The sequence below is a fragment of the Rattus norvegicus genome, chromosome 11, assembly GCF_036323735.1.
Source record: "Rattus norvegicus strain BN/NHsdMcwi chromosome 11, GRCr8, whole genome shotgun sequence".
Classification (NCBI taxonomy): domain Eukaryota; kingdom Metazoa; phylum Chordata; class Mammalia; order Rodentia; family Muridae; genus Rattus; species Rattus norvegicus.
Genome location: NC_086029.1, coordinates 84,980,161 through 85,002,036, shown reverse-complemented (window position 1 = coordinate 85,002,036; position 21,876 = coordinate 84,980,161). Strand labels below are relative to the sequence as shown.

Genomic DNA, 21,876 nt, shown 5'->3' with positions numbered 1-21,876 from the left:
CACCAGTGGAAGGGGAAGCCCTTGGTCCTACTAAGACTGAACCCCCAGTGAACGTGATTGTTGGGGGGAGGGCGGCAATGGGAGAAGGATGGGGAGGGGAACACCCATATAAAAGGGGAGGGGGAAGGGTTAGGGGGATATTGGCCGGGAAACAGGGAAGGGGAATAACAATCAAAATGTAAATAAGAAATACTTAATTTAATAAAGATAAAATATATATATACATATACATATATATATATATGTATATATATATATGGCTGAAAGGTCCTGTAATTGATAGACTAACCATATCACATGGCGTCCATCCCTCTCCCATGGGCTCAGAAGGGGTGCTATATAAATTAATAAGAGCAGAGCCAATATCTCTCATGAAAGACAGGAAAGTTGATATTTGGGGGTTAAATAGTCATCATTCCCAACTAATCTTTATATATGAATTAAAATCAATATGCTATTCAATCAACAGTATCCAAGGACTTCAGGGTGCCAGGCACGGTGACGGATGTTCAAGACCTGCTCAGTTCCTTTCTGGATACACATGTTAGAGGGGTTGTTGCTGCACAGTCCATTGAATGGTGAAGGAGAGTGGGCCATAAAAATCTGGTTTTCAGGTAACAGTGTTAAGATATACTGCATTTTCAGTCTTTCAGTTTGTCATGTATAGTGGTTGGAAATGAAATAAAACGTCCATCCTTCTTAGATGCTTCATGCCCTAACAAACCAATGAGCATGGATTCTTCTCTGTCTTTCTAGACGTTTCAAGACAGTTCAGGGAAGAGGCCTGAAAGAGCTAAGAATTCATAACATCCCATTTAAAGATTCACATAAGTCATGCTTTAATTCTTGTCTTTCATTTTGTCACCTTGTTTCTTTTTAACTTAAAAAAGATGTTTACTTCTGCTTATGTTTGTGCATATTGAGATGGGACGGTAAGGAATTGATGTAAACATTGAGATAATAAAACTGAAGAGATTTCTGTTCTCTACGTGACCTGGGATAATGAGGCAAACTTTCTGGTGCTTCAGATTTTCATGAAAAGTAAAAATATGACGGAATGTTTAAATGCATCGCAAAGGTCCTCCCAATTAATTTATTCTAAACTTCTATGACTTCCTAAGGCATCATGATTATATTTCAATATGTGTTCTCCCAGCAGAGTATTAGACATTGTGGAGTATGCAAGGCCACTCTGCCTTCCAAGTTCTGAGTGCAGTGGACACACAGAGACTGCTTCTGTTTTCAAGAAATACAATGAGAACAAAGATACTAATTTAGAGTGCAATTTAAGTCCATATCCATTTAGCAAAATAAGGGTAGGAGGGTTATCCTGGGGCCTGTAAGTTTCTCGACCATGAGTTCTTGGTCAAATTCGCAGTACCAGGCATGCATTTCTTCCTGTGGAATGGTCCTTAAGCACAAGCAGAGAGTGGTCGGTTACTTCTATAACATTTGTGCCATTAGTGCACTCCTAGACAGATCCTGTCACACCAATCATTACTGTAATTCGCAGCTGACTAACAGTTACTGATGACTTTTCTCTCAACAGTTTACATAGTACTAGAAAAGCTAGCTAGTAAGGAGGAATATTCTTGTTCATATCATTTGAATTTCCCTATTCTATGACCAAAATGTTTTGTGCATCTGAGCAATGTGTTCTTATTACCATGTTGTTGTGGACAACTAGAACAATGGCAATAGTTTTGGTTGTTTGGGCATTTCTAACCAACGAATTGAGAAGTACCCCATACCACTTGTGTGTGTGTGTGTGTGTGTGTGTGTGTGTGTGTGTGTGTTGGAAGTTTACAAAATAGTGGGTTTGCATATAGCATTTTCAAGCATCTTTAGTGTTAATTATCCCTTCTCCCACCGCTTCCTCTGCTCTAGCCTCCCATTCAACCTACTCCTTCCCTTTCCATTAGTGTATCTTGTGGTCCTCATGAGGGAAATTTATTTGTGCGGTGGATGGTAGTTAACACAGAGACTCACAACTCTGCACAAGGGGCAGAGAATAAGTGGCATGTCCAATCACAAATGGGACATCTATATTCTGCCCCACCACACCCTCATGGTTCAGGTTCTACCACAGAAGAGGGTAGTTGAAAGATTGTTAAGAACCAGAGGTTTGGTAGGACAAGAATGAAACAATGTCTTTAGACGTGACAGGTCATTGCACGTAAGAATTTCTAGCAGTCGCACTGCAGAAATAGTCTATAACCACACAAGGTCAAGTAAGACAACATTATAGCGTGCAGAGGGGAGAAGCCCGTGAAATCACACCCTTAACCAAGGAGTTATTAACAGTTTGTATGGCTTCTGATGAGGAGTCAGTTTTTCTGAAGCCCGCCTATGGTAGGCTGGCCACAATCCAGTGAATGACCCTGCACCCAGGAATATTCACAAATTGGACTTGATGGGTTATTTTTTTTTTGAAGGAAGACATGAAGAAAGGAAGTAGAGAATGGGTCTGGAAGAAGTCAGGGAGAGGGGGAAATATAATAAAAGACATTGCATGAAATAAAAAGAAATTGCATAAATCAAATACTGTGTTTGTTTTTAAAGAAAACAAGCTTTTGTTCTTAGTTTCTCAGATACAACCCTTGACATTTTCTAGGTAAAAGGAACATCTTTCTTTTTCATAATGGGCCCCAACATTTATGCTCAGATGACTGAGGGTAGGGGCTGGAGAGATGGCAGTTAAGAGTAGTTGCTGTTCCTGCAGAGGGTCTAGGTTCAGTTCTCAGAACATATCTAGTGGCTCGCAGCTAACTATAACTCCAGTTACAGAGGATCTTATCCTCTTCAGGCCTCTATAGTTTGTGGATACACAAGGGTTACACATTCCTACATGCAGACAAGTACTCATACATACATAATAAATAAACCTAAAAGTAGTTTTTCAAAGATGGTGGTGGTTTTGAAAATAACTGTTGCTAACAATGCTATGCAGGAATGGAGCTGGCTACAATCTTATAGAGCATCTGTAAAACTGGGCTTCAGGCCACAAGCCTAGAATTGGGGAGAAGCTAGAGGTTGAGCTCATCCTTATAGCAAACGATTCAATCAATTGTGCTTAGATAATGAAACCTCAGTACAAACTTTGGACTTGGAAACATAGTTGACCTCTGGTTGCCAGGATTCTGTACATAATCACACATGTGTCTGTCAAAGACATGAAGCACCCTGATTCCACAAGGGAGGACAGTGGGAGCAATTTATGACCCTTCCCAGAATTTGTCCCCTGTGTCTCACCCCTTGACTAGCTTGTATCATTTTTCTATTGATAAAACTGTGGTAATAAATATACTTGCATTGGTTCTGTGGATCAGCAGATCATCGAATTCAAGATAGAAGATAGTGGAGGCCCTAAGTTGTGGATAGCTAGTCAAAATGCAGATGGTTTGGGAACCCCAACACTTGTCTCTGATGTCTGGAGTGAAGCCAATCTTGTGATTGTGGCATCACCTTGTGATATTTGGTCTAACTGTGGATAGTAGGTGTCAGAAGTCATCATCTGGGTAAAGTAAGAAGGGGCATACAGTATGGACTATGGTCAGGGCTAAAGAGCATGTAGTGATCTTGCATCTAAGTCACAGAAGGCAGAGGCTGTGGTGCTTACAGTGCCTTCTGCCTATCACCATCCAAGATGCTGCTGTGAGATTTATGAGGAGGCTGTGTGTGCTCCACACAGGAATCACCACCGCTCTGGGCAATAGGTCTCTACCTCAGTGGCATGCTTTCCTGCACATGCTCATCCCTAGTTAACCCAAGAACCATGGGAGACTGTGTAATTGACTGAATAGAGATGGTATTCATTTGGGGCTTCCTGGTATGATTTTGTCCATAGTGATGACAGCACCAGTTTCAAACAATCGTGCATGGCTCATGCTGACAGCTCTGCTTTCTGTGAATCTTGGTGCAAATGTCTGGCCCTTCACTGTGGCCCTAGAAAGAGAAAGGTGGACGTGACCTGAGCTCAACTTGATCAAGATAAATTATTTACAATGTAAAGCATAGTGGCTGAGAAGCCTAGATCAACTGAATGGCAGTCAACATCCAGGCCCAGAAACTGGGAGACATTATTGGCATAAGCCACTGGTTTGGGTAGTGAGTTAGGATGTAGGGTCATCTTGGCACCAGCTGGTTGCTATTTTAACTTTTCCCATACCAGAGACTCCTAATTTTTCTAACGAGAAATATGTATCCTGATATGATAGAAAATAATTACTGATTTGGGACACCCATTACATCCCAGAGATTGTGCCAAATGTCCTTATATGTGTTATCTGTATTTCCATAAAAATCAGTGCAAACTGTCAACTTTGCGGCTGAATAAACATGTTAAAGTGGAGTCTCTTAAAGACATAGTGAGTAGCAGGACAATGGTAGGGACACAAGAGGGTCTGACCTTAAAGCCTGTGTTCTCTGCTCTGTAGCATGTGCAGAGGGATGGGGTTCCTAAACTTAAAAGAACACTGGGATCCCGGAACCAGCTTGGAGAGCAGTAAGTACTGTTTAGAACTAGGCAGGAAAACATTGAATTGTCCAGATTTCCTTAAAATGAAGATGATGACAACATTCTCTCCTGGATCGCATGCAGAGAAACGGAAACTTACTAGATGATATATTTTACCTAAAATTAATCATCCCCTTATCTGCGTTCCCACAGTGCACTATTCATATTGGTGGCCTACTGCAGGGCATTGTACATTATGTCACTATTGTTCACACATGCACCCCAGCAGACGAGGAGCTCCCCGAGAAAGAAATCCTGCCTTATTCCACCTTTTCTCTCTAACTAAGTCTCATACCAAGCTTGCTACAGGGGAGAATGTGCCATTTCAAATTATGACCTTTAATTGCTCAAAATCATTTGATGCATTTATATTAGAAATTATATATCATAAATTATGTGAGCCAAATTTCAAGTGGACCATAAATCCACCATACCTACATGCAAAGTTGTGAGTGTGCCTCATAAGGTTTCCAAGATGTACCTGAAGGTCCCCGAAGGGTCACACTCAGAAAACGTCACTGTCATTTGATGAGGTTTATATAAAAAATCCATGTGTGAAATGGAGGGATGCCTTGTCACACCTCATTGTCCCCATATGGCCTTCCCCTGCACACGGAAATATGAAGTCTAAATGGAGCTGGCTGGAACCCACCTTCATCCTCTGCAATGACTATCCTAAGGCCATGCTCTCTTGCAGAAGAGACAGTAAAAGTTGGACATCATTAGCCATAGAGAGACACGTAAACAGGCAAAAATGATGGAGATTCAGTTGAAGCATCACCTCTTAGGACATTTCCATGGTACCTAGTAGAGGTAGCTAGTAGGTTAAATCCTTCAGCTGGGCTGGAGGAGAGAGAGGATGGCTGCTTAGGAGTAAAGAGGCCCAATGTTTAACACTTTATTGTACAAGCATCTTTAAGGCAAGATACCTCAGAGTTTCTACATTTTCAAGCACTTTTGAGAGTTGTATTTTTCAGTCACATCCTGCCTTCACTCTCTTGATATAGTTGGACGGTCTTGTTGAAGAGGCCAAATGTGTTACTAGCACAAACTCCCACACAGATTAAGGTCAAGTTGGACTTCACAGTGTACATTTTCTCAACTGACTTCCGTCCTGACATCATTTTTAAAACTTTTCTTTAATATATCATATCTTGTATTAGTAGCTGCCTGCGTCTCAATCTCTGTGATCTTTGATAAGTTCTTTACGAGACAGCAATTTCCTTGAGTGAAACAGCCTTGTCAGGTTCTGCAGAAGAGCCGAAATAATGCTTCTGGGCTGCTCACCACAGTACAGGGAACGTTACACTCCCAGCGTGCTGAATGGTCTCACAATGGACTCCTCTTTTGGGAAGACTGTCCATCTTGGTGAGCACTTGAGAAGAATCAAAAAGTGTTCAACTCGGCTGGTTTCTTTAGAAACTGAAAGCTATGGACAACAGTTCATACTTCAGAATTGGCGCTGACCATGACAGAGTTATTCTGGGCTTTCCCTACACTCCGTTGCGTGCTATTAGTTACGCGGTTGACTGACATGGGGGTGGGGCACTGTGCCCCTGTCCATGGTACTTCCTGGCTGACTCTCATTTCAGTTGTTCACCCCCTGAGAACTGGCTCGGTAGGAGACTGAGATGTCTCTACTCAGAAACGTAGCTTCCTGTAGCAGAAGAGAGCCTCAGAAAGGTGGCAGGCCAAAAGCTGTGCCATCAGGACAATGGCACTTTACCCAATGAACAACAACCATGTGGCTGACTCAATCTATAGGCTGAACTCTAAGGAAAACTGTGACAGTGAGACTGAAGGCAAGAGGTGCCATCTGTGTTTGTTTGTCACGCTCTGTGTTCAGATATTTTCCTTTCCCATCCTTGTTAATTTAGTCATGGTTTATTTCCCGGTCGGTACCCATGTTGTAATGTTCTCACCTTTAGATATAAGAGACCCGGTGGCTTAGGACTAGCAGTGGGAAAGAAGAGCTTGGCTGCCTCTATGATTCCCTTGGGTAATCACTCTTCACCTTGCTTTAGAGAATAAGGCGACCATGGAAAGGCTATTATTTAGCCTGAGGTGCTGCTTCACCTCCCCCTTGGCAGATGCACTCTAACATGGCAGCTATCCAAACTTGGACGTTTGCACAGGGCTCATGGATGGACTGTACATTTTTCCTGTGGACTTTTCTGGACCAGTGTGAATGGTACTCTCTCCTTCTGACTCTCCAGGAATATTTTCTGCAAATGTCTCTTGGAGTACATACTGCCAAAAACTGGGCAGCCTCTTACTGTGGCGCTCCCAGCCCGAGTAAGTTCCATGGCTTCTACTCCACCCACAAGATAAATAATAGTTAGCTTTCCTTCATGGCTTACCTCGCTCTCCTCATCACTACTATGAAGGGGTAAGCAAAATCACAATGCCCTCTCAAAAAACCACAAAGACTTTCCTAGAATAGTTCTTACGACTCTCTTTTATTGAGTGTGGCAATCCTGTGAGGACAAAAGACTTCATACATCTCTTTCCAGTTCTCCTTAAAGCATCCCTCGATAGTCACTGCTACAGTTTTTAATGGAATCAATACCCAGGTGATGGGTAGAGAGGGGAATATGTTTATGGTGGAAGGACCAGTAAGCATCTCCTTAGAAGATAGGATGCAGATGTTGCCATCCTCTTTCTTTGAACTCAACTGGCACTTATCAGTCACTATTCTCAAATATTCAGGTCAACAAACTTTCACCCAGTAGGAGAACCCCATCCTCTGTGTTAGAAATGCAGACCCCTGCGGGCATACAGAGACTCCTGGCTCCATTGTAGAGTTTAGCTGGGGCAGTTACATTCATGAATGGAAGAAGCATAAATTCAAAGTAGAGTATGACCTGATGACAACAGATGCTCTGGGAGTTTAGAGAGAGGAGGGTTATTTTATTTATTTGTTAATAATAATCTGTCATCAGAGGAAAGATAGGAGGGAGTGCTAAAAGCAGCTTTGTGGAAGAAATAGGACTGACTCTAACACAGGTAAGATAGGCAAATTTCAAAATTGCTTGGGACCTCAGGGATGTCTCGATGATTAAGATTGGACACTGCTTTTAGAGTCCATGATACTGTACTCCCACATGTGCACACAGAAGCAAGAAGCACACACACACACACACACACACACACACACACACACACACACACACAGAGTTTCATTTTTAAGAGACTTTTACTGAAAGAAAGGCATTTCCAGTGGAAGGGAGTAGCACATGGGAAGTGAGGTTTTTAGTTTGGCCACACTATACTGTAAGTGAAAGGAAGTCGCTGAAGAAAACAATTCGAAAAGCAACTTAGGTCAGATCAGACTGGAGCCTTGAATGTTAAGCTGAAAAATGTGGGTGTTCATCTGCGTCCTTTAAAGGCAAGGACCTTTGCATGTGACCTCTATCCAATGACCATCATCAAGGCACCCTGTTTCCTAGTCCCAGGATTAATGTGCATACTGGAAAAAGGCACTATCATCACAGTTTAGTTATTTACTTATGTGTCGCCACATGTGTGCCTTGTTCCCAGGAGAGCTTTGAATGCTAGAAGACAGCCGTGGCCTTCAGTCCACAGTACTGCCTGTGAGCACAGGCTCTGGACCCTCCTGGGGTTCCTTTCCCTGACAGCATCATTCATAAATAAATCATTCAGATTGCTTAAAAATACCTAGCATCGTAAAATCACTATCACTGATTCAAAATTATTCAGTCAGATGACTATTAATAACACATAGTAGAAAATATATAGTAGGCTTGGAATAGACACGCCAACCTAATAATCAAAATTGATATAGCTTATATCATAGACACTGGTAAATTTTATCATTGGGCAGACTTGAGGGACGAGCTCCATATCAGTCTTGTATTTTAAGATGTGACACGATGTGTCAAGGTTATTAATGTCCTGCGACATCAGGTATTTTATCTGTTGTTTTCCACAGCACCTCGCTGTTGAACAAAGAGAAAGTGACAGGGCCATTGTTCTTCCTGCTTCTGTTGAGGCAGTCACCTTTCTTGCTTATTAAGAGTTAGTATCAAGCCCCGACTTCCTTGATCAAAAGCACTTTATCAGTGTCATCTCCAAAGACGGAAGCCAGCCCTAGCTGCCGTGACCCGCGCCTCGCTTCCCAGAGAACTGCACCAGAATAACACATTAGCATTTGTTCTCCCAAGTCAAAGACATAGCAGGAATCTCAGTTTCATGTCAGTCTGAAATGCAGTTGAATAATGGAATGCGACCTTTGGGTTTAAAAAAGAGAGAGAGAAAAGTCCTTTCCGGATTTCTTATCCATTTTTCTATACAGGATAGAAAAGTGCAAAGAACTAAGAATACATTGACAGGTTCTTAGGGGAAAGGCCTATTTATTATTACGTCATTTATTATTTATATTAGGTTATATTTATATTATATAGGGTGTATTATTTATATTATTACGTTAGATCTATTTATTATTAGGTCATTTTGCTGCAGGTCTAGAGGCTCTGGCCCTCTACTCACCCCAATATTACTTTAAACACATTCCTAGGCATCACTTTTCCACCAAGCCCTTATTTGTGTGCTTCTGGGACTTCACAAATAGATATAAACTTACTTGTTAAGCTGACCATCAGGGTGATGGCCACATCTTGCAGGAGATACTGGTAATTACCGAAGAGCTGTAGTTGCTGGGGGAAAAAAAAAACCAGCATAAGTCCATGTCTGTTACAGTGGTTCCCATTCGTGCAGCTCTTCAATGAGCGCTCAGCAGGCAGTTGCTGTTTCTTTCTTCTCTTCACAAAGAAAATATGGGCCTAAAACCATCAGTAGCTCATTAGACTAAATGACCCCATAGCTATTTTTCCAGTATTTAAGTCATTCCTTTATAAGTACTGGCTCGGTCACAGCCTACCAGCCTCTTACTGGCCACATTACCCTTGGCAGGGCCTGGACAGCTGAATTCTCAGCACAAGTCTGAAAGTTTCTAATGGGATTTTAAGCGAAATTTAAAGTCAAGGCCTCAACTTATTTAGCCCGTGTCATTCTCCATCGTGAGGTTGGACTGACTGATAACACAGTTAGTCCGGAGCTCATGAAACTCCCAAACTGGACATGGCCTCTCCCTAAGCCAGTGTTTATCAACTTTCCTAACATTAGGGCCTATTAACACAGTTCCTCAAGGTGTGGTGACTCCCGACAATAAAACTATCAGTATTGCCACTTCATAAGTGTAATTTTGCTCTGTGTGTGTGTGTGTGTGTGTGTGTGTGTGTGTGTGTGTGTGTGTCTGTGTCTGTGTGTGTCTGTGTGTGTGTGTATTTTCCAATGACCTTATGTGACCTCTGTGATACCCAAAGGGGTCACATCCCACAGGTTGAGAACCACTGCCCTAAATAAACCCACTGCAGACTTTAGATCGCTACCTTTGCTTCCCTGAGGTCTGGGTACACACAGCACTTAGCTTTCTAGTCCACATGTTTGGGGCTGATCTTGTAAGGCTGAAAAGTCCAAGCATCATTCCTTAGGAATGTCCTTGCTGGACCTTGAGCAGCCAAGCCCTCTGACACACTTCACAGCTTGTGATTGACTTCCACACTGTGATTGGATTCTGAGTGTGAGGCCGATGTCTGCATGTGAAGGGACACTGGCCTTTGCAAAGACTCTGTAGCAGCTTCTAAGTTGAAGGATGAACGCATGTGGCTCTGAACAGCTGGACAGCTGCTGAGTGGACTTATTTTTGTCTCCACCACAGACTCTTCAGCTCTGCACTCAGTTTGATGAAAAGGTAGGTACATTGTGGCCTCTGATTCCCAACTGTTCCTTATCTACCCTCCAGCACCCTCCCCACCCAACCCATGTGTGTGTGTGTGTGCACATGCTCTTGAGTATTAAATATATACTGTGTGCACTTGTATGTGAAGGGGTATATCCATGTACTTATGTGTGGAGGCCAGAGGTTAGTATCAGGTGTCTCCCTCTATGGGTCCCCACTTTATTTTTTATTTTTGACACAATTTCTCATTGGCTGGCTGGCCATCAAGTACTCAGGATCTTCCTGTCCCTGCCTTCCATCACTGGAACTATAGGAATATGTCACCAAACTCAACCTTTTATGTGAGTGCTAGGGGTCTGAGCTCAGCGAACACTTTACTGATTGATTCAGTTACTTTCTCTCACCTTTCCCCTTTGGGTGGTAAAATCACACATAAACAGAAACACAAGGAAAACGGTCCAACAACAGCCTTAAAATTTTCAGTATGAACAGCTGTAGCAGAAATGTGGTGGCCTTAAACTTTAAACTTTAAAGTCATTAACTTTCCAGAGGTGGGAGTTGGTCAAGGGTCAGACCCCACTTAAAGGTAAGGGTAGGATGGGGTCTCCTGATCCCTCCCCACCTGGTGGCCATTTAGCCTCCCACATACGTCCTTGCCAGTGGTGACCAACAATATACCCCAACCCCTCATCTCTTCGCTTACCTCTTAATTACCCTCCAAAGGCAATGAAATCGCTTAATCCCCCAAGTGTCCTTTGAGTGTATTGGATCATTTTATTATAGAGCAGACTATGTTTGAAATAATGAAGATTATTTTTAATCTATGCATAGCTCCTATATGCTAAATGGCTATTACTATTGTTTGTTTTTTTTAACAATAATCCTTTGTCGTTTTGTCATTTTAAGGAATTGCTATTCTTTACTGATACTGCATCTAGGCAGGCTCAGGAGCACAGCCCCAGCATGGGAGCTTTTCAGCATTACGGTCCTTCAAAATAAAATCCAAAACCTCTCTTCCTTTTTATCTCTTTTGAGTATTTTGCCAAAAATATTCCACAGTTAGAGGCAGATCCATTTCCTGCCTGGTTATATTTAGGCTTCTCTCAAGTCCTGTTTATTCCCCAAGGAAGAGACGGGCTCAGAGAGGTCAAGAGTTTCAGGTTATCCAGAGAAAACCAACACCCTAGACAGCATATCCAGTATCACTGACTTCTAACCTCAGGCTAACCTCAGGCTTCTAACCTTAGGCACACCAGGTTCCTAAGCTTGTAGGCACCTGTTTCTGAGAAATGTCATGCATTTATAAACATTAGACGGGGTGTGGGAGCCACATTCCAATGCTATAAATACAATTAGAACTGAGAAGAAACGAATTTCATTCTTACCCAGTACAGCAGTGATGTTCCAATAAACTGGATGATGCCGTACATGGTCAAGTATTTAAATACACCGAAGGATGAAACCAGTGCAGCCCGTCCCTCCCTGTTGAGAACAAACAGGGAAATTGCTTATGTAAGCCACAGCCCCTAGTCTTTATATTTTAAAAGGAGTTCATTTTTAAAAATAGTTCATTCTTTGACAATTTCATATATGTGTAAAGTGTATAACACATTTGGGAACTCATCTCTCTGCCCTCCCTTATCCCCTTCCCATCTTTAACGAGACCCTTAACCCCTTGCACCTCTATCACTTTTGTGTCTTTTGGTTATAATTTTGTTTCTGCTCTGGTTTAACCCACTAGGTTTTGCCAGAACCACCTATATGAGCCCTGGGGTGAAGCTAACCATTGAGGCCTGAGTAACTCACCAGCAGGGCATCTCCGAAGAAATGGTTTGACTGGTAGCAACTCCCTTGGGCAGGGAAGAGCCCCGTGAGGCTGCTCAGTAGAGCTTGTGACTGAAAGTTTAGGGATTAAGACTTGTGCATGCCCTGTACACAAATGCAAGTGGTATGAGTTCATGTGTGGCACAGCCGTCTCTTACTCATAGAATAGACCAATTTTCTAGTCTCTCATTCTTTCTGTCTCCTCTTTGATGAGGACCCCAGGCCTTCGAGTGTGATATGAGTGCCCCACTAAAGGAGGAAATATTGGTGACCCACTTAAGGCTGAGTAAGGCATTCTTGTTTAATAGCTTCTTGGTGTACATTCACTTAGTCTTCCATTTATTCTTTCAGCTACTTTTTATTCTATGTTTACCTTTTACAGTGCTGGAAAAATCCATGCCCTTCTACATACTAGGCAAGTATTTGTACATAAAGAAAACTACATAATCTTTCTTGTATGTTTTGTTAAATTTGTGTGTGTGCATTTGTGTGTGTGTGTGTGTGTGTGTGTGTTACATGCATGCTAGTATATAGGTACATACACTCATATACAAACTTGGAGAGACCAGAATGGAATGCCATGTGTCTTCCTTTATCACTCTCCCACTCAGTGACTTGAGACAATGTCTGTTTCTGAGTTGGAAGCGTGCTGTTGGGCTAATTGCTGAAACATCAGGGTCCACTTGTCTCTAATCCAAAACAAGAGGATTCCGGGCAAGCAAAGCTACACCAAGCTTCTTATGTTGGTGCCTGAGACTTGAATTTGGGTCCCTATGCGTGCGCACCACTGAGCCATCTCTCGAGTGTCTTATTTTATTCATTGAACTCCAGCTCCCGCATGCTGTCTAACTGGCATCTACTGGTTTACGCAGTGCTGGGAATCAAACTCAGCATCTTGTCTGTGATAGGCAAGCACTAACTAATTAACTAAATCCCATGACCTATTCAATGCTTCATTCATTTGGGCAGTCTCTTCCTCAATACTTCACTCCCTCCTTGGTTCTTGGCCCACTGTTACTTAGGTCTTATGAAGTACCAACACTACATCGAGAATTATTACAAAAGGACAGAAAATGAACCAGGCCCTGCTCCCTCCATGAAGTCAGACTCTTATAGTCTAAGCATAGCGCAGCATTAGAATGACCCGCAGTGTCAAGCTTTGACTCCGTCTTAACTCTTCTATCTCACCATGCTTCCTAGAATTGAGTGAGTTTTAGTGGCTCTCAGACACACAGAGCTAAGACCAGTGTTCTTGGGTTTTACAAAGTATGGGCACAATTCTAAAATGGAGTCCTGGTGGCTTTTGCCATCTGTAATATTGCCAGAAGAAACCAAGGTAATAGTCTGAGTAGGTGAGGAGATCAAAAGATCAAGACTCTTGCAGAAACTATAGCTTGGAAACTGCATGTTCATCCTTTGGGAGGGGGAGGGGAATGGCTTCTACCTGAGGTTCTTTTGCATGGTAGCGGACAGAGGACATGGTGAGAATTGTGCATGTTGGCTCTGCTGCTTCCCTTGCCAAGGTGGACACAAGCCCACATGGCTTTAGTTTGTTTCTAGTCCCTAGTGACATGGGCACCTGCTCAGCTCAAAGATGTCAGAACTATATAGAAACATAAAATGGCAAACCTAGAAACCAATACCTAACGTCTTGCCTCAGGCAAGTGTGTGTTAGGCTGGGAGATGGGCCAGGGTACTTCAGGCAGATGTTTCCCACCACGCCGTGAACAGCTAGCATTTGTTTTCAACCGAGGATGGGGAAAAAACACAGACAAGGAAAGAACCAAAGCCTGCATTGTTTTCCCAAGTCTGACATAAACATTATGGTTTCATCTTTTTTCCCCCTGCAGTTGTATATAATTTCAAGAAAATTAAGACAGCTGTATTCAAAACAAAGTACAAAACACTGTTCTAAGGGCAGGAGAAAAGCTGCCTTCGTGAGCTTCCAGGATCACTGCTATTTCTGATGCTTAGGAATTTTCGTAATGCATATATTTATCTGCAGATCCTGCAGCTGTCCATTGAATTCTCTGCCTACAGCTAGACAGTGATACAGAAATAATAATAATAAAAAGATACAGCATTTCCCACAAGGACTTGAACTATAACAAGCAGTGGCCCCCGCTCTAAAGAACAACAAAGAAACCTGTGGACCCAGACCTATTCATGTAAGACTTGTACTGAATCGCCCTTCTAGAGTTTTTTTCCCCCCCAGGAAAAAGCATGTGTAGAGAATACCAAAGGGTAAAATGAGCCTCAAAGATCTGAACACTGAACCATATCTAATTTTTCAAAGCCCATGAAATACAGAAGCAAAGAGAATCTACCGCAGTCTTAATAATAAATCATCTACCCATACCAGAAATCTTGAATCATGACTTGTATTCTAAACCAACATACTGGCTTGTAACTACATTGCAGATGCACAATCCATTGGTCGAAGTCATGCTTTGGAGGCACAGGGGGTGACAGTGCTCAAGGGTACAGAAAAACGCAGATGTAGATGCCCAGGGACAAAGGACATGGGATACAACTGCCTGGCAGATGCGAAGTAAGGGCATGGGATTTCAGGCTTGATGTCATCCCACCCGTCACTCTGTTCTCTGAGACACCAAGAAAGTGATAATCGTCTGATTGTCCCTTCAGAGTAAGCTGCGTAGTAACTTCTAGCCTACTGGCCCTGGAGTTGCCCACCCCAGGAATTGTAGGAACAGCAGGGGGAAAGATTTCTGAAAATATAAAACTGGATGCTTTATTCTGTTACACTTAAAATGTAAGTAGAAATGGATTAGAAATGCATCCAGTGAAGGATAGCAAACACATGTCCTTCCTCTGCAATCTCCAGCAAAGTTTAATACCTCCTATGGCAACATCCTGATGCTTTTGAAGGTTTCTTTTAGAAGTATGTGATAGTATTGGCAGAAGGTATCTAATGATGCGTTCTTACCCTGCCCGCTCCCCTATCCCAAATTCCTGGTCCAATATCACAGAAGGTATCCAATATATGAAATTAAAGGAAAGACAAGACATGCAACCAGGTTTTAAATATCAAGGAAAGCTTTCAGCAGTCTACCTGATGCAGCCATCTATTTCTTAAAACTTGATGAAAGCCACTGCCTTTGTGGGTTTGTAAGTGCTTTCGAGCCAGAGGAATCGTTCCTTGGCTAGTGGTCCAATGGCGCTAGGCCTGCCCTAACACTTGCTCTAGATCCACACCTGCCCTCCCCACTGTGATGTGGTGTCCAATTCCGTCTGCTTCCAGAGCCAGACAGTGAACCGCAGCGGTGAGGTAGAGGGGAAGCTTCAGCTTACCTGATGAGATGAGGCACACACTCGATATTGGCCACTTTCGAGGTGAAGGGAGAGGCCACAGACGCTTCCTGCTCTGACAGCGAGATGCCCGCATGCGCCATTTTCAAAGCCTGGAATGATTCATCCAAGTCAAACCATGACTCCTCAGACCAGGTTCCTCTACTCAAATACTAGGTTGTTCATTGTATGTCAGTTACCATCCTGTGTCTGTCCATGTTCAGGTGTCTGTTCATATGCTCTTTCATTCATACACCCTGTCTCTCCTGATCCACAGAGTCACCATGGAAAAGGAACCAACTGCACTGTGATCCACAGAAGCATGTACGTGCACATGTGCACGTTTCCACATTTCCATGTATACTATACTATCCGTGTGGCACATGTAGAGCATTGGCAAATGGAAGCACTCATTCGAAACTTCTTTACAAGGATGGGGAAAGGGTTGGAGAGATGTCTTAGCATAGTAGTTCCTTCCTAATGGGGCAACCTTTTAATACAGTTCCTCATGTTGTGAGGAGCCCCAACCATAAAATTATTTTCATTACTACCCTATAACTGTAATTTAACAACTATTATGAATTGTAATGTAAATATCTGATACACAGGATCTCTGACATACAGACCCCGTGAAAGGGTCATTCAACCCCCAAAAGGGTCATGACCCACAAGTTGAAGACCAATGACTTAGCAAGCAACAGCCCGTACTTCTCTTTCAAAAAGACTCAAGTTCAGTTCCTAGCACCCATGTTGGTAAGCTCATAGTTAACTGTAATTCTAGGTCCATGGAATCTGAGGCCCTCTTCTGGACCCTTCAGGCATTTGCAAGCATGCATGTACACACACACACACACACACACACACACACACACACACACACACACACACACACAGAGTGAAAAATAAAATAAATCTTTAAAAAAAAAGAATGGCAGAATCTGGATGGAAAGATAACTAATCATAGCATTCTTTGCTGATTGATCCAACCAACTAGCTAACTGCCGGTAAAGATCTAGAAGACACAGCATCACCATGAGATACCCAAATCAGGCCACAAACACCCACAGGCACCTGGTGGCACATGTGTTACTTCACAGAGGACTCATTTACTTCTTCTGATGAAGGCTAAAGGCTGTCCAGAGAACACACAACAGACTAGCCCATAGGCAAGCCAGAAAGCCCAAATGAAATTTTGTATTCAGGTTGCTCCATAGTGCTTGATAGCGTCGTTTGCTTTGCAATAGATTAAAAGATTCCAGCTCAGTTCATCTTAGAACACTGCCTCCCTCTTCTTTTCTCTGCTGGTGTTTATTCCTCTATTATGTAGTTTAAGATTGTCTGCCATATGGCAGGGTTAATTTACGCAGGATCCCTCCCTCAGATGATCGCCTTTTTGGGGAACAGAGATTATGGCTTCTTTGGTACTTTTGTTTTGCTATAAATGTCACATAATTAATAGCAATAGCTATTCGCCCTGGGTTGGATGAATGGGCTAACTGTGTTTCTTATGAAACACAGACAAAAAAAATGTACACTAAATCTAAGTATGAACACATTTCTTTTCACAGACATTGGAAAAATGTTTAAGTGGAAAGTAAAACGAATAAACAGGTTTTATATTTCTAATAAGCTTTTGAAATTAAACCACTTTGCCTTCTCTCTCTGTTCTCCCTCCTCCTGTTCTTCCCGTTCATCCTCTTGTTCTGCTGTGCACTATTTTCATGGGTTGAGCATCATACATGCTAGGCAAGCACTCTACCACTCAGCTATATCCTTAGCCCTGTTCTTCAATTCATGCGCCACAGCGAGCCATTAAAGTGCATGAACAGTCCTGAGAGTCAACTGTTATTTCACCAATGTCTTCAAAAGTCAGAACACAACATGTTTGCTTACCTTCTGCTGAGAATGAAGAATAACCCGAGACTCACTTAATTTTAGCTTTGCTACCGAGTGTAAAAACCATACCACTTAGGATTTCATAACAATATGGGGGAAAAAACCTAATTTTCAAAATTTAACCTCAGAGTGGGTTTGGAGGGAATAAATGCAATTTATACGTAATTAAAAACTTTATGAGTTGCAAACTTTCTTCTCTAAGGCTTTGCCAGCTCTGCACCTTGTGCAAAAGCATATCATCTCCCAGAGGTTTCCTCTCCTTATGAGTAACATTAAAGGCTTAATGTCTTAACCTTAAGGCTTAAAGCAGATAATTTTATAAAGTCCCCGATGGGTCTAAACTTTGGGCGTGTCAGCAGCATGGCTTTATTATTCTGGGAATTGTCAGAAGACAGCAGAAGTGGTGTTAGCGCTTTCTGTTTCTAACTCCTGCTTGGGCTGAGGTAAGCATGACCAAGTGGTTGCTGAAAGGAGGATGATGAGGCCCTAGGGGGCCTTGAGGAGCTCAAGAGAGATTCCAGAGTGCTGCTTGTATTTACAGAAGTCCTGTGTACTCACCCCACAGTCATTGGCTCCATCTCCACACATGCCCACATAATAACTACAGAGAAAAAGATACAAAACTCAACAGGTCAGAAGGTCTCTTGAATCACTTCCGCTATAACCAACTCCTATGTGTGTGTCTGTGTGTGTCTGCGTGTCTGGTGTGCATGCGAGCATGTGTGCATTCTGAGCAGATGTGGAATCAAGAAAATGCCGTGGAAAACCTTGGTTCAAGAGGGAGAGACCCCTGCCTTAATTTGTCTCAATCACTGAAAGGACAGCAATGACACCAGGAACATCGGCAATGACAGCAATCACAAACTTGGAAAGAACGTCAGGTTGATTGTGTCCGCCCTATCAAGCTCAAGAGTGAGGCATCATGATTACAATGATGTCATGATTGTCACTCAACCTAATAGGCCAAGCAGAGCCTGACCTGGCCAAGCTGCTCTCACCACAGCAGAGTTCAGCCTCAACATTAGAAGAGCTTAGCAGACACAATTAGAGCAGACATGTGTTCTCGGTGTGTCTCACAGGAGCGGTGAGGTAACGTGGGCCCCATGTGTATCGGCTTGGTGTGCAACCAGGATCTAAGTGGAAGGATAATGTTTAAAGTTGCTGCCAGGGAAAAGGGATTTCTTACGCAGGGTCCATTGAGCCTTCTATACAACTGAATGACACTTATCGAGAGTGACTGGTAGCGATGTTTTAAATGATTCAGTGGCCTTTTTCCAAAATCAGATCATAAGCAATAAAAGTCAAGTTCCGTTAGGATATTCTTATTATACGTTTGCCCATAAGAAGTTGCCTTTTTGACCTTTTCTATAATTCACACATGGTCCAGCATAGATAGACCAGCCTAATGCTGTGCTAGTGAAATCCCGACCATTTGCATGCTGTGTCCAAGTGTCACCGATACCTGTAATCATCCAATAGGCTTCCTTCATCCAGAGGTGCTTGATGTGCATTGCCAAGGGTAAGACCACAGAGGATGACAGGTAACTGAGAAGACAGCTCATTCTGTCACAGTATGTGCTTTCCTAAGCTAATTGTGTTTTAGGGGAATGTAGCTTTCAGAGTGTCAGCCAATGTTGCTCAGGCATTGAGACAGAAACATTACTCTCTTCAGCCAATGTCATGTAATGACCCTATAAATGAGCTAGCCGCTTACCCCTGGCCATTTACCTAGTCTGAGAGTATGGGGGCGGGTGGGGGAGGATGTAATGGAAGGCATTTGAGACTTTGCTAAGGAGCTTAGCTGGTAAAATCTGATAGGAAGAGGTGGTCTCCTGATCCAAAGGCCACTTTGTCATTTTGCTATCTGAAACCTTCAGGCTAGAAACTATAACTTAGGGAGGAATGAATAGGTGGGTCAGGTGTCAGTGACAACTCCTCCATTCAGACAGGATTTGGTCATCAGTGCTTTGAGAGGGTTTGGAACACCCTCCCCCTTCCATACACCTCACCATCTCTAGTCCCTGACAGCTGCCATTTCAATTCATGCCAAGAGGGTTTGAAAATATCTCTAATGGATCGAGCTGATGACTTTGGGAGAGAGCTCACACCCTTTCCCGCCATTCCCATCCAGAGCTACACATGCCCACGTTATTTCTTCTCTCCACGTCTAAGCAGGCAACGTTCCTGTAAGATGAGCTTTACGCAATGAATGTTCTGTGGGGCAGTCAGTTTCTAACATGTGCCTCAACTGTCCCCACCTCCTGCACTTCCTATTGCTGTGAAATCCACTCCCTTGAGTATGGGCAGGACATAGTGACTTGCTTCTAATGAAGAGAAGGCACCCAACTGTTCTAAGATTAGGGAATGAAAGACAGTAACACCATCCTTCCCTCTCCCCTTCTCTCCCTCTCCCCCATTCCTCTTCTCCATTACTACCTTTATTTCTCACCTTACATACAGAAGTCTGTGGCAGCGTTAGCCCCTTCCCTATGAAGTGACCCATACCTCAGGGTGCTGAGACTGGCTTCCTCCACTTACCAGTGTCCTTATTCAGCACACGAAAGGAACTTAATCATGTGAGGGAGGGGGTGGCAGAACCACGCCACCAGCACAACCACACTCAAGTCCTGGCTGACACCACTTTGCATCCTTTCCTAATTACAGCCTTGGTTCAGGAACCAAGGCTTACCTGGGGCACATCTGGATAGCTAATCCATAGAATCCTAAAACAACTAATGGTCCCTCATAAGCTCTGAGGCGGGCAGCTGTGCCTCAGAGAACCAGCACACGTTCCTTTCATGCCCGTCACCTACTTTAATTTCTGAAACTCTTCCACAAGACTTGATTTCTGCCCAGGAGACATTCTTGCAAAAACGGTTCCATTGACCAGAATCTAAAGAGAAAAAGAAAACAAGCATCCTCATAAGATTACGAAGGAGAATGTTTCCAAAACGGAAGTCCTGAAAATCACTCCTGGCCACCGATTTAACACAGTGTGTGACATTAGACCCAGCACCAGGAATGGGGATGAGGGATGTAAAGCCTCAATATTGAACTTAAATTCTCCATCACGACTCCATTACTTTTTTCTGGACCCAATTACTTTGCCTCCTTTCCCTGAGAAGGGGTAGCTTTTCATTAACATAGCAGCTAGGAGGTAGAGAGGAGATAGAATCGGAAGACAATTCTTTGAGAAATGCAGCTAAGTTTACTATCTGTTTGCCACAGAGTGCAGCAAAGCAGAGGTGAGAAGTGAGGGTCTTGCTCCCAGATCTCCCAACGTGCTGTGCAAACCTTAGTTGGGTGGCTTAATCTCTCTGAGGTTCGGATCCCCATCTTCACAATACGGGCCGGAAGAAAAGCTGCCTCAAAGCCTGTAGGCCTTCAACTCTTCGGTCCCTGACTTACCATGCAAGGTGAGGGGGCAGAATATTTCATGCTTTGCTAACAGATCATTGTCATCCCCAGTTTGTACACCATGTGTCTCCACCACACTGGCAGCACGATTTTACAGCAGGACATATCGAGGACAATATAATAAATGATTTTGAGAATAAACTGTGGTGCATTTGTTGCCCTTCTGCCGTGATTTAAGGCTCCTGACAGCAAGGGAATGGGGCTCTGCCTGCCACAGGCTCATGGCTTTCAGAGACACTAACACACAGGTAGGGTAGATGTGCAGATCTACTCTAAGGATCTGTCAGGTAAGGGAGGAAGGAGCGGGGCTGAGCTTGGACTAGCCACAGGAGTGAGAGAATCGATCAGCGCTGACGTCTGAAGGACCACAGTGTGTTATGTGTAGAGTCTGGTGGGTTTAGATAGGACCAGGAACCTCCTGCAAATTCAAGGTGCCTTCAGTGACGCACATTCCCAAACCCAAGCCCTCCTCAGAGACTGTCCCCTTCCTAACTCTTTGTGTTCTGCTCACTTGAGGACCCAGACGAAGCACCGCATCCTGTCAGCACTTACTTGTGGCAGCATGCTGTAGAAATGATGAAATAGCACTTGATAGGACTTCCCACTCATTGCAAAATGGTAACCTTTCCCACAAGGTACTGAACTGTTTCCGATATCAATGTAGGTGTCCTGAAATCGAAAGGCATGGTTTCTGCATGGGCTTCTAAAGCACTGCTGGCTTCCCTGTGACACCTGGAAGAAAGTGAATGTGTGTGGCACAAAGGAATGCGCATCAGCAAGGGCGGGAAGGGTTGTTTGCCCTTGGAACCTCAACCTCAATAGGAAGAAGACAAACGAAATGCCGCCTGGTATTACAAAACTCCATGATGCTCTGACAGCTTGCATTCTTTCCTGTAAGTGTGTCTTCAGAGCAATGTGCCTACTAGGATCCAGTGAGGAGTGCAGGACCATCTCTCTCCCTCCTCCTCATGTGCACTGGTGTTTCCTAGGCTCTTGTACCATTCGTTTACAAATTTCTTCACTTTGAGAAAGCATAGTTTTGTTCTTACTACCTTGCTCTTTCCTCTGCCTGACTTTTGACTTTGGTTGTGACCCAACTAAAACAGGATCCCCTTCTGTCATGGCGAACCAGAGCCTCTTTCTCATCTACATT

At 43.3% G+C, this 21,876-nt stretch overlaps 1 protein-coding gene across 2 annotated transcripts in view; it reads right to left on the bottom strand.

Moving 5' to 3' along the window:
• The window catches only part of Atp13a5 (ATPase 13A5), a 139,402-nt gene that overhangs the window by 18,561 nt on the left and 98,965 nt on the right, over positions 1–21,876 (bottom strand). Inside the window, exons 20-25 of one of the 2 annotated variants that reach the window (XM_039088300.2) lie at positions 21,276–21,455; positions 20,120–20,199; positions 17,865–17,907; positions 15,414–15,523; positions 11,663–11,759; positions 9,120–9,192 (exon numbers count right to left, since the gene is read on the bottom strand). In XM_039088300.2, the coding sequence (XP_038944228.1) occupies positions 9,120–9,192; positions 11,663–11,759; positions 15,414–15,523; positions 17,865–17,907; positions 20,120–20,199; positions 21,276–21,455 (583 nt within the window). The remainder of the gene's footprint in view (positions 1–9,119; positions 9,193–11,662; positions 11,760–15,413; positions 15,524–17,864; positions 17,908–20,119; positions 20,200–21,275; positions 21,456–21,876) is intronic. The other variant, NM_001191657.1, reaches the window with a different exon arrangement.